Here is a 12,240-nt window from a genome sequence, read left to right as displayed (position 1 = left end):
TCACAACTGGCGGGAGGAGAGCAGCTGTCCCCACGGAGTGTCTACCCAGACTCTCTCACGGACATGACCTGCCTGGCCCTGTGGGGGATGAATGTGTCACCCTTAATCAAGACCAGGGAGTCCTGAGACAGAGGGAGACAGAGGCCTAAAGGGGCCAGGTGCCTTGCCCAGCGACCCCCAGCTCTTCCTGCACATGGACTTCAATCTGGCCAACTGTCTGGGGGAGGGTTGAGGAAAGGCACAGACATGTAGAACCACAGGGCAAGGTCGGGGCAAATACACTTTATTCAGTCCTGGCATCAGACTGGCGAAGTCCTGCTGTGGGTGCCAGTGCCCCAGATCGGGGGACCCCTCCCCTCAGCTACTAGACTAGTTCTCCAAGACCACAGACAGTGACATCTCTTCACTCACATGACGTTTTCTGGGTTTTTTTCATTGTCTTTTTGTTGCTGTTGTTTTTCTTAAAAAAAAAAAAAAAAAGAGAGAGAGAGAGAGAGAAAGAGAGAAAGAGAAAGACAGACAGAGAGAGAGAGCGCGAGAAAGGCCCAGAGCCGGAGCACCAAGCTTAAAGGAGGCAGCTGGTGGCTTTGTCAGCGACGGGAACGCGTGGGGCAGAGACCTGCAGAGACCCTGGGCAGGGGTCCAGGAGGACTCTGGGACCGTTTGTTCCTGAGATTTGTGTGTGTGAATGAGAGTGTGTGCTCACCCGGGAGGGTGAACACACGCCGGTGAGATACAGGTAGTGAGGGCAAAAGGGGGTATGGGGAGGCCGGAGGGGCGGGACTTGAGCGGAGAGTTGGGGAGTAAGAGGGGGAATTTGGGGCAGGGGTCCCCGAGGGCACCTCGAACCGGACACAACCTCCTCCGACAGCAGCGCTATCCAGATTTTTCACACGGAAAAACAGGCGCAAACGGCACACCTCCACTACTCTGCCCCTCCCTTCGGTGTCACTGGCCCAGTCGATGGTCTCAAGCCAGCTGTTCAAAAGTGGGTCTCTTCTTGTCACTCCGTCTGCTCTCATGCCTCAGTCTCAACACCCCCGCCCCCGTACCAACGTGCCTCAGCTTCTCCCACCGAATACGGTCACTGTGGGCACAGGACTTGAGTGATAGAAACGGGCGGTGGGCTTAAGGGAGGAGTCCAGGCTGGGAGTGTGCCTTAACGTGATGGGGCACTTGGGATGGGGGTGGAGAGCAGCAAGGCCCTTGTCCCCAGATAGACTGATAATTGCCTTGGTTCAGAGCTTTCTTGGGCGGTCCTCTCGTGGTGCAGTTCCAGATGAAGACCCTATTCCCAATTCCCGGATGGGGGAAAGAAAAGGCAAGTTTCTGGGTGCCAAAGTAGACTGTGGAGGCAGTCTAGCGGTGTGTGTATAGCAGGCGGGAGGGTGCACGTCAGTCTGGGTAACCCCGCAAGGAAAAGGGGTTATGCCACTTAGGGAGAGTTCCAAGCGCCAAACCCAACCCTTCCGGGCCAGCTAGTCTCTTTCTCCCCCTTCCTAGTGCTCCTCCCATTAAGGCAGAGACGCCCCGTCGGGTTGAAAGGAAGCCGCGGCTCCCGGATCAAAAGATTTCTAAGGATCGCTCAATGCCCGCCCCACTTCTTCCCGGAGCGGGCCACAGAGGCTTGCGGTTCAACTGGGACCGGCCCCCTCCTCCTAAGAAGCATTAAGCATGCGCGAGAAGGGGGCGGGCCCCAGCGCTCGGGGGAGGGGAGCGAAGGGGTTTGGGAGGAGCGCGCGGTGCCGCCCAGCCGCAGCGCCCCCCTAAACCAGAGAGGAGGCGGGCTGGGCGAAGGCGGAGGGATCGGGAGCAAGGGCAGGGGCGTGTCCTCCGGCCACGAGGAGGGGCGTGTGCGAGGTGGGGGGAGGGGTGCAGGTCTGTAGGAGGGGACGGGAGGTGTAACGGAGGGGGGCTGGCTGCTGGTGGCTGTGCGGGAGGGGGCAAGACGGGGCGGGGCTTGGATGTCAGGGAAAGAGTGGGGGTTGGGCTGCCTTGGGGTGTGTCTGCGGGGGAGGGGCATGTCTGGGTTTGAGGGGGATGGGCACGTCTGGGAGGGGGGAGGCTGCGCGGGAGATGGGGTGCCAGCCTCGGCCTCCGAGGGGCCCCAATACCTGATTCCTGTATGTAAACAGCTGGTTTGGGGGCGTGCGCGCCCCGCTGACGGTGGGCTCAGTAGGTGAAAACCAGGTCGGCGATGCTAGACGGGCGCCAGTCCCCCGCGATCATCTCGGTAACTTCGGGGGTGCAGTAGTCCGGGAACTCGAAATGCGACGTGCCCGAGGGGGGCGGCAGGTCCGGGTCGCGGTCCAGGGCGCTGCAGTCCAGGCCGGCGGGGCCGGGGGGCAGTCTGGACAGAAAGCCCAGCGGCTCCTCCCCCGACGCCACCGTCTCCTCTTCGCCTTCCTCCACCGCCGCCGCCTCCTCCTCCTCTTCCTCTGGCTCCTCGTCCTCCGACGGGGTGGGGGAGGCGGCGGTGACAGCCGCTCCCTCGCCCGACGGCCCTTGGGCGCGCTCCGCGGGTCCCCGGGCAGCCCGCCCCGCTGGGACCATCCTCCACAGCTCCCTCCCTGGGGTCTCGACCAGGCGCACTTCCAGCAGCTCCTCGTCGTCGTCCTCGTCGTCGTCCTCGGGCGCCGCCGCGCTGCCCCCCAAAGGCCCGCCCGCTGCTCGGCGGCCCCCGCGGCCAGGCAGCTGCGGCCCGGGCTTGAGCCGGCTGCCGCCACCACCGCCGCCGGGGGGGCGGGGCCGCGCCTTGGCGGGCGCCCCCTTGCTCTTTTTGCGCGGCCGGTACTTGTAGTCCGGGTAATCCGCCATGTGCTTGAGGCGCAGCCGCTCCGCCTCCCGCACAAACGGGATCTTCTCCGAGTCCTGCAGCAGCTGCCAGCGGCGGCCCAGGCGCTTGGAGATCTCGGCGTTGTGCATGTCGGGCCACTGGTCCATGATCTTCCGCCGCTCGTGCTGCGACCACACCATGAACGCGTTCATCGGTCTCTTAATGTGGCCGCTCGGCGTCTTGCACCAGCCGGGCTCACGCGCCCCCTCCTCGGCCGGCCCGGGCCCCGGGGGCGGCGGCCCGCCGTCCCGCTTGGCCCTCGCGCCCCGCTGCTGCACCATCGCGCCTGGGCCCGGGGCCGCTAGACGCCGCCGGGGGCCGTCCGCATCCTCCGCGGCTGGGGGTGGGGGAGGAGGCAGCAGCGACGGAGGGGCGGCCCCGCCCCGCAGCTCGGCCCGGCCCCCGCGAGCTGGGGAGCGAGGAGCTGGGCGCTCGGGCCCAACGGACGGCGGGGGGAGAAGGTCAGCGGCGCGGTCTCAGGCGGGCTCGGCGCGCCCCCGCCGCCTCCGGCAAGTTGCGCCCAGCCGCACGCTGCACATTGTTTTGCGGGGGCGGAGGAATCGCACCCTCCGGCCCCCGCGGGCTCTCCTCTCAGTCTCCTGCTCCGCCGCGGCCCGCGCGCGCCGCTCCCCGCCCCGCCGCCTTCCAGTGTCTTTCTCCCCGCGCGGCCCCGCCGGCGCGCGCGCCACCCCTCCCCCTCGCCGTCTGCGGGCCGCTGCGGCGCGCGCGGGGCCGCCCCGTGTAAACACCGAGGTGCCCGCTTGGGCTGCGGCCGGGCCACGCCTCGCGCTCAGGCGGCGCGTCACCCGTTGCTGGGCAGAGAAGCTGGTATTTGCATCTCCCAATCGCTGGCTGCCGGGGCGGGGCGGAGCTCGGGCTGCGGGGCTGGGCGGTCTCGCTGGGTTGGAGGGTGTCGGATGAGGTTGGTTTCTTTTCTTAGGCTGGGGACTGGGAGGAGGGTGGGGGAACGCGGAGCGTGCTTCCCATCTGCCTCCGAAAGCTCCCGCCCCACGTTGCCTTTGAAATTTTAGCTTATTCTGTGACACCTGCCGCCAGGTGGGACATCCGCCCCCTCCTCTTTCAGGAGCGTCTTTCTGCACAGTCCCAGGACAGAATGTGGGGGCACTCAGGCTCGGGAAAGCTCAAGAGTACAGTCTCATCGTTTCAGAGATGTAGCCCCTGCCTACTACACATAGGGTCCAGCCACACAGAGGCTCGACAAATGCTTTGAACTCAATGAACGAAGCGCTTTCATATTATTTTAAACCTCGTTTGAAGCCCCACAAGAGTCCTGAGAAAGAAAGGAATAGGACGCCTATTTTCCGGATTCAGAACAAGAAAGACACACAGACTAGTAAGGCTCGAATCCTAGGCTCGCAGTCCCTCCCTCTCTTCCCAGCTCAGCGCATCTCGCTGGGGCGAGTCGCTGGATCATCTCGCCTACCAGCCAAGGGTCCTGAGCAGGGCTGACTAACTGATTTTTCACAGTCCTCAGGCGAGGTTCGAGGATGCGTGAGTGTCCCATCCCCAGGGCCCAACCTACACAGCCACCCGCCGGGTGCGGACAAGGGCGCGACGCCCCTCCTGGGTCTGGAGAAGCGTGCGCGGGCACGGGGGCGGAGCCAGCGCGAGGGGCGTGTCCGCGACGCATGCTCTAGGCGCGTGGCGGGGAGGGGCTGCGCGCTCCCAGTTCACCACGTGTGAGCCGGCTCGGGAACCGCGGGCCCTGTGCTGCCCCCGGGGGAGGTCACCTTCACGGCGCCGTGGGCCTGGGCGATGGGAGGGGGTGCGTAGGCCTCGCCCCTCAGGACTAGGAGCTGGGAGGGGTCGGGACGAGGTCCTCTAAAGTGTCTTTCTGCTGGGGCGTAGTGGGCACTGTCCGGGGCGGAGAGTGGAGAGCCCAGCGACAGACCTCACCCACCACTGGGCGGGTTGGGGCAGAGAGCCCAGTTGGAGGCTGTAGAGCAGGGAGGAAGGACTGAGGTGCGGCTCCGCAGACGCGGGGGGCGGGGTGATGCTCTGGGTGCCCGGGAGGGAAATGGGAGCGTGTGGCCGGCGGGAGGGGGCGATTCTTAAAGGCACAAGGCGCTCGGAAGGACAAGGCCGCGCTCCCGACCAAATGGTCCTTCCTGGGATTTACTGGACGCTGAGATTCGGAGCTTCCCTGAGTTTGAACCTTCAGAACTGGAGCCTGGCCTGTTCCATCCTCCATGGAGTCAGAATTACAGTATTCGTATCCCGATTCCTCCTCCTTGTCCTTGAAATGGGGGAAAAAACCATTTCTCCCTCATATGGTTGTTTTACAAGTTAAATGGGGATACTGGCTGTGAACAAATCTGACACCTAGTAAATGCTCAATAAATATTAGTTATCTGGGACTCTGGGCACCAACAACGTAGAGACACCAACATAATTTTTTAAAATTGGCGAGGTGGGGATGGGTTTATTTCAAAAAGGGCATCCGGGCACTTGGGGGGGGGGGTACAGTCAGTTAAGCTACTGACTTGATTTTGGCTCAGGTCCTGACCTCCTGGTTCCTGAGGTCCAGCCCTGGGTAGGACGCTGCACTGACAGCACGGAGCCCGCTTCCCTCTCTCTCTCTCTCTCTCTCTCTCTCTCTCTCTTTCTCTCTCTCTGCCCACCCCGTGCTCATGCTGTCTCTCAAAGAAACATTAAAAAAAAAAAAAAGTGTGCAAGTGCACTGCAATCAATTTTAGAATATTTTCATCAACCCCCAAGGAAATTCTGTGCTTGTTTTCCATCTCTCCACCTCTGTCTCAATGGATTTGCTGCACCATTTTATATTCCTACCATCATGTGTGAGGGATGCAATGTCTCCTTGCTCTTACTTTTGAAAATACGGCTCTTAAAAATGTATCCTCTTGCCTCTAGCTTTGTCAAAAAGGTATCATGCTGTTATATATCCTGGTATTTACTTTCTCATTCAGTATTATAGTGCTAAGGTTCACCTAAAGTATTGCACCCATATGGGGTTGGTTCATTTTCCACTGTGGGGATACGCTACAATTTTCCTATCTGTTGTCCTGTCCATGGACAGTTGGATTATTGCCAGGTTTTTGCTCTTATAAGGAGTGTTACTGTTAACAATCCTAGATGTGTCCCTGGAGTTCAAGTGCAGGGTCTCCAGAGTATATATCATGGAAAGTGTGATGGCTACATCTGAGGACGTGTGAATGCTAACTTTTACAAGGTAATGTTGTAAAACTGCCAACTTGCACCAATTTACTTTTTCACTAGGAGCAGAGAAGAGATTCTTTTCATCCACATCTTGTCCAAAGTTTGGTATTATCAAGCATCTTAATGTTTGCTTGCATTATTCTCTCTCATCATGATTTCCGTTTGCTCTATGGCACTTACCACCTTCTGGAATTATTTTATTTGTTCACTCGGTTTTTGCCCATCTTCCCTCCACTAAAATGTAAGATCCACGAGGGCAGAGATTTTTGTCTGTTTTGTTTTATGGCTCTATCCCTAGGAGGGTGCCTAGCACATCATAAGTACTGATTAAATATTTATTGAGTGAATCAAAGTCAGTGTTCTATCAAGAGTACACTCAAATTCCTACAGGAGCCCAGAGAAGAAAAAGTAAAATTTTGAAAAAGAAAACCTAAAACTCAGATCCGCTGCTGAGATGCAGCGGTTATCAGTGCATACAGACTACCTTGAGTCCTTTCTAATGGGTGCCCCAGAGTCTAAATCTTGTAGGTCACGGGTGTTCAAGGCTGGGCTCACCACTGAGCTGTTCAGTGTAGACTGCAGTAGGAAGACAGTGAGTTTCTTGGAGAGATGCTGACCACCACTACCCAATGGTCCAGGCCACCATCACCTCTCATCGGGCACCTGTCCAGCCTCCTTACTGGTCCCTGCACCCACCAGGTCTCCTTCCATTTCATTCTCTTTCCTGAAGCCAGAGCAATGGTATGTTTTACTCACAAATCTGATTGTGTATCTTCCCTTTTTAAAAACCTTCATTGGTTTCTTCATTACTCTCAAGATGAACACCAGGCTTTTATTGGCCCAGCAGGCTTGGTCTGACCCCTCCTCACCAATTTGACCTCCTCTCTTACTTTCTTTGTCCTGAGCCAGTTTCCAGCCACACTGGCCCTCCTCCCTTTGTGGAACAAGCTGGGCTGCCTCCCCACACAGGGTGTTGAGAAGTCCGTTCCCTCACCCTTCCAGCACTCCTACCTCTGTCTCCCTCCTTGTAGCCCTCCTAGCCCCATGTCCCTTGCCTTCAGTGCACCAGTGGCCTACCTGGCCCATGTGACACTTGGGATAGAGAACTTTTTAACACCTGTATCCTCTAAATGGCAGTATTTTCAACAACAGTTATAAAATATAATAAATAATATTAATGATAATGGCCAGAAAAGAAATGTAGATGGTGAAAATATTCTTTGAACTTTTTATATGTAAGCATGTCAGCAAAAATAAACGTGACAATACAAAAAAGGGAAAAGAGTATTGAATCAATAGTTTTCAGTTACATTAATATATTTCTTTGAAAAATAAAAGAAAATAAAGAACACACCTACATAGTCGTCTATTGCAATAATGATTACGTTACGTTACAGTTTAAAAACACGAAAATGCTTTAAAAATAACAATCAGGGGCACCTGGGTGGCTCAGTCAGTTAGGCATCCGACTCTTGATCTCAGCTCAGGTCTTGATCTCAGGGTCGTGAGTTCAAGCCCTGTGTTGGGCTCCATATTGGGCATGGAGCCTACTTAAAAAAAAAAAACTTTTTTTTAAAGATTCAATTTTAAGACTAAATATATTATTCAAGTTTGGTAAAACATAATTTTACCAGGGGCACCTGGCTGGCTCAGTCAGCAGAGCGTGAGACTCTTGATCTCACGGTTGTGAGTTTAAGCCCCACGTTGGGCAAGGAGCCTACTCAAAAAAATGCCACCAAAAAAACCCACATAATTTTACCAAATGAAAATTATAATGTAATGTAGTGTAATATAGCGTAATAATATAATTTTACTAAATAATAAAATCTGCAGTTACCACACAGCGATTCACTCTTTGTTTCCTGTTTCAGCTTAAATACAAAAGCTTCAAGTGGTCACATAGGATGACAGAATTGAAGCAGCTCAAGCTTCATAATCACTGTGCTATCATTGTTTATTTTGAATCTATTGTTTAAACAGAGACATACGTTGTACCAAAGGGGCTGCAGACACAAGTGCTCAGGAAGCTAGCTGGAATAATTCTGTACTGTTACGAGCTTGTTTTCAAAACTAACATGTGTAGCTGCATCTGACTCGGCATGTGTTAGGGGCCGACTGAACGGATAGTGCTCTGAATTAACTTCCTTGTAGAATATAATGTTTATTAGTGCACAAGTAATTAAAGTAGGCTGATTTGAAGCTTACAGATATATTATTAAGACTCAAGTTAGACCAACAAATTGATCTTCGGGGAGGAGTATTTTACCACTGACAAGGTTTAGAAGGGTGGGCCCATGGAGGAGATAATAAAAGGCAGGCTGACTTTCAATCCGTTTTATTATTGTTTTTAAATTCTCTGCAGACGACACACCCTCTCGTTGCCTGCACAGCCCCACTTGGAACTCTACGGCAGAGCAGAAGCTCCATGAGATCAGAAGACCCGCGGAATTTCCACTCGCACCATTGTGCCCCCAGCACCTAGCAGATCTTGACAGAACAGAGACTGAATATCTGTTCAAATAAGGGAGGAAGGAGCCAACCCAGACACCATCATGCAACTCCACGCACCCCAACTCTATCTTTCTCCAAAACATCAGTGTGTGAACCGGCATGATCATCAAGGATGTTCCTAACGAAGAGGGAGGACAGTAAGAACAAGGTAATTCGCTTTTTGATTTACCTGACTGTCTTCTTTAAAAATTCAGAGATTAAAGGCATGCCTGGGTGACTCAGTCGGTTAAGCGTCTGACTTCGGCTCAGGTCATGATCTCACGGCTTGTGGGTTTGTAAGTTTGAGCACCACATCGGGCTCTGTGCTGACAGCTCAGAGCCTGGAGCCTGCTTCGGATTCTGTGTCTCCTTCTCTCTCTGCCCCTCCCCCACTTGTGCTCTGTCTCTCAAAAATAAATAAATGTAAAACAAAAATTTTTTTTTTTAATTCAGAGATTATGATGGTGTGAGCGTGTGTGTGTGTGTTTGTGTGTGTGCCATGTCTCTTTCTTTTACCAAAATATAGTATAGAACTGCACATGGGGCTCTTGATCACTTGAAAATGGCTGGTGCAGGGGCACCTGGGTGGCTCAGTCAGTTAAGTGTCTGGCTTCGGCTCAGGTCATGATCTCACGGTTTGTGAGTTCGAGCCCCGTGTCGGGCTCTGTGCTGACAGCTCAGAGCCTGGAGCCTGCTTCGGTTTCTGTGTCTCCTTCTCTCTCTGCTCCTTCCCTGCTCATGCTTTGTCTCTCTCTGTCTCAAGAATAAGTAAAACATTAAAAAAAAATGGCTAGTGCAAATCAAAATGTGCTATAGTGCAAAATTTTCACTGGTTTTCAAAGACCGCATAAAAAATGTAAAATATTGCATTAACATTTTTCTCTTGATTTTGTGTTGAGATTATAATATTTTGTATGTATTAATTAAATAAAATACGTTAAGATTAATTTCACCTTTTTTTACCATTTTATTTATTTATGTATTCATTTATTTTTAATTAATTAAATTTTTAATTTTTTTTTTGAGAGAATGCAAGTAGGGGAGAGGGGAAAAGGAATAGGGAGAGAGAGAATCTTAAGCAGGTTCCACACCCAGGTCAGGGGCTCAGTATCACGACTGTGAGGTCATAACCAGAGTCAAAATCAAGAGTCTGACACTCAACCCACTGAGCCACTCAGGAACCTCCTTTTTTTAACCTTTTTTAAATGTGGCTTCTGGAAAATTAAAAAAAAATGTTTATTTATTTTTGAGAGAAAAAGAGAGACAGAGCACAAGCAGGGGAGGGGCAGAGAGAGACGGAGACACAGAATCTAAGGCAGGCTCCAGGCTGTGAGCTGTCAGCACAGAGTCTGATGTGGGGTCGAACCCACAAACTGTGAGATCATGACCTGAGCTAAAGTTGGTTGCTTAGCCAACTGAGCCACCCAGGCGCCCTTGGAAAATTTTAAATTACACTTAAGGCTTGCATTGTATTTCCAATAGATAAGACTAATATAGAAGGTGGAGGTTTTTCTCATTTTATTTTATTTATTTGATTATTTATTTTAAATGTTTATTTTTGAGCGAGAGCGTGAGCGGGGGAGGGGCGGAGAGAGGGAGACCGAGGGTCCAAAGCCAGCTCCGTGCTGACAGTGGAGAGCCCGATGCGGGGTTTGATCTCAGGAACGGTGACCTCGTGACTTGAGCTGAAATCAAGAGCTGGACACTTAACCAACTGAGCCACCCAGGGGACCCAGTTTTTCCCATTTTAGCAAAATTAAAAGTGGGCCATCTTTTGCCTATCCCCCAATTTTAAAATGTGTGTTTTGAGTTTGGTTTGGTTTGGTTTTGTTTAGGTTTTGTTTTATTTTTGTTTTTTTAAACTTCTCTGTGAAATTCCCAAGTTTTAAAAATCCTGCTGGAATACTGGATGGTCAATCCATGGAGTGTGAGATTCAGAAAAACACAAGGCAGAAAGGAGAGACCAGAACTGGGGACAGGTTTACGGAGAGAAGAGGACAGCAGGAGAGTCATTTTAACAGCACCAGCATGACTGATGGAATGGGGAATAATCATATTGGAGAAGGAAGGGAAGGTGACTGAATGGGGAGGGGATTTTATCTGGGTAGTGGGTCCCACCTGGTGACTCTGAAATCACACACCACTGGTAAATCCCCACATCTCCTGGAGTATAATCTTTACCCCCACAACCTGACTCTGAAATTCATCAGACTTTTTCTTTTGGGGGTGACCATATTATTTCTGATGAAAGGGACACTGTTAATAATTATGCTGGAACAAGAGAAATAAACTGGGTAAACTGGGAAGCAGGTTATCCTCATCTCATTGGCTAAATGTCGGGGACTCCCCTTCGATGAGTTAGAAGTCAAGCAGGCAGATCCTGGGGTTTTAAACAATCAAAGTGTCCAGGGTTTGAAATGAACATTTGTTCAATATTATTAATCTTTGGGATGTTATTTCAACTCCTTTGTTTCGATTTTCTCATCTGCAAAATGGGAGAGTATCATAGGTTAGGACATGGGACGTGATAAAAGGCTCAGTAAATGGTAGCTATAACAAAAGCAACAAAAAGATACAAAAGGCAAAACTATAAAGATAGTAAAAAGATCTATGGTTGTCGGGGTTTGAGGGAGAGAAGGTTGACTAGGTGAAGCACAGAAGACTTAAATCCTAATGCATGAGAATATTAAAAAATCATTTTAAACATCTGGAGAATCTCAAGATGGAATGAAGAATTCGACAAAATAGTCGAATTGTATTAGAAACGTATGAAGCGGGGCGCCTGGGTGGCTCAGTCGGTTAAGCGCCCGACTTCGGCTCAGGTCACGATCTCGCGGTCCGCGAGTTCGAGCCCCGCGTCGGGCTCTGGGCTGACGGCTCAGAGCCTGGAGCCTGCTTCCGATTCTGTGTCTCCCTCTCTCTCTGCCCCTCCCCCGTTCATGCTGTGTCTCTCTCTGTCTCAAAAATAAATAAACGTAAAAAAAAAAAAAAAAGAAATGTATGAAGCAACCCCACTGAAGAGGGTGGGGATAGGGTGCCGACTTAAGTAACTTTAGAAATGAGTGGCTCCTGTAAAACTAAAGAGTAACGAAGTACTGTCCTCTAGTTGATAAAGGTTCCCACAGGGCTATGGGTTAGCAATGCTGATACTGCTGTATATATATACTGGAAATGAACAATTAGGTAAATGGATGCTGGAGAGTGGGAGCCAGGTCTCTCATTGTTGGAGTGGGAATGTGCAGGTAGGCAAGGAGAGGAGGCTATAACGACTCGTGGTACCGGATTAGAATTGGAAATAGAAATAGGAACTCATGTTTAGCTTACTACAGATACAGATGGTTACATGCAGAAATATTTATAGATGTGTGTACACACACAAGTTAGCATATACACATATACTTCTTTGTTCTGTTAGTTGAAAAGGCTTCAAAGAAATGACACTTCAGTAGCAATGAGCACCCTTAGCGTCCCAGTCTTGGTTTCTAATATCATTCTCCAATGGGAGGAATCGGGCCTTTTGAGAAACAGCTGATTCTAGGACTGGGGCGGGGAAATATGCAAGATAAGCCTGGGGCGAAGATAAGTGCCCCAAAACAACAACAGTATGAAGGACAGACACACAAAGACGCGGGATATGTCAAAGGGACACAGGAGTTAACTAAAAGAGCCCCCAAAGGCCAAAGCTGGAACAATTTGAGCAACAAAATTAAGTAGTA

The 12,240-nt window shown here is 51.7% G+C and overlaps 1 protein-coding gene and 1 long non-coding RNA gene across 2 annotated transcripts in view; one reads left to right on the top strand and one right to left on the bottom strand.

Annotated features, from left to right (window-relative positions):
* Nucleotides 1-263: 263 nt before the first annotated feature.
* SOX12 (SRY-box transcription factor 12) lies at nt 264-3,501 on the bottom strand. Its single transcript, XM_040447431.1, has one exon. The coding sequence runs from the start codon at nt 3,115-3,117 to the stop codon at nt 2,173-2,175; it is 945 nt and encodes a 314-aa protein (XP_040303365.1). The 5' UTR covers nt 3,118-3,501; the 3' UTR covers nt 264-2,172.
* A 292-nt stretch (nt 3,502-3,793) lies between these two features.
* The window catches only part of LOC121012360 (uncharacterized), a 9,928-nt gene continuing 1,481 nt past the window's right edge, over nt 3,794-12,240 (top strand). The window contains exons 1-2 of the long non-coding RNA XR_005782069.1: nt 3,794-4,190; nt 8,397-8,693. This is a non-coding gene — a long non-coding RNA (uncharacterized LOC121012360). The remainder of the gene's footprint in view (nt 4,191-8,396; nt 8,694-12,240) is intronic.

The sequence above is a fragment of the Herpailurus yagouaroundi genome, unplaced genomic scaffold (genome assembly GCF_014898765.1).
Source record: "Herpailurus yagouaroundi ecotype Mexico unplaced genomic scaffold, PumYag 196, whole genome shotgun sequence".
NCBI lineage: Eukaryota > Metazoa > Chordata > Mammalia > Carnivora > Felidae > Herpailurus > Herpailurus yagouaroundi.
This window is presented reverse-complemented; position numbering and strand designations above follow the sequence as displayed.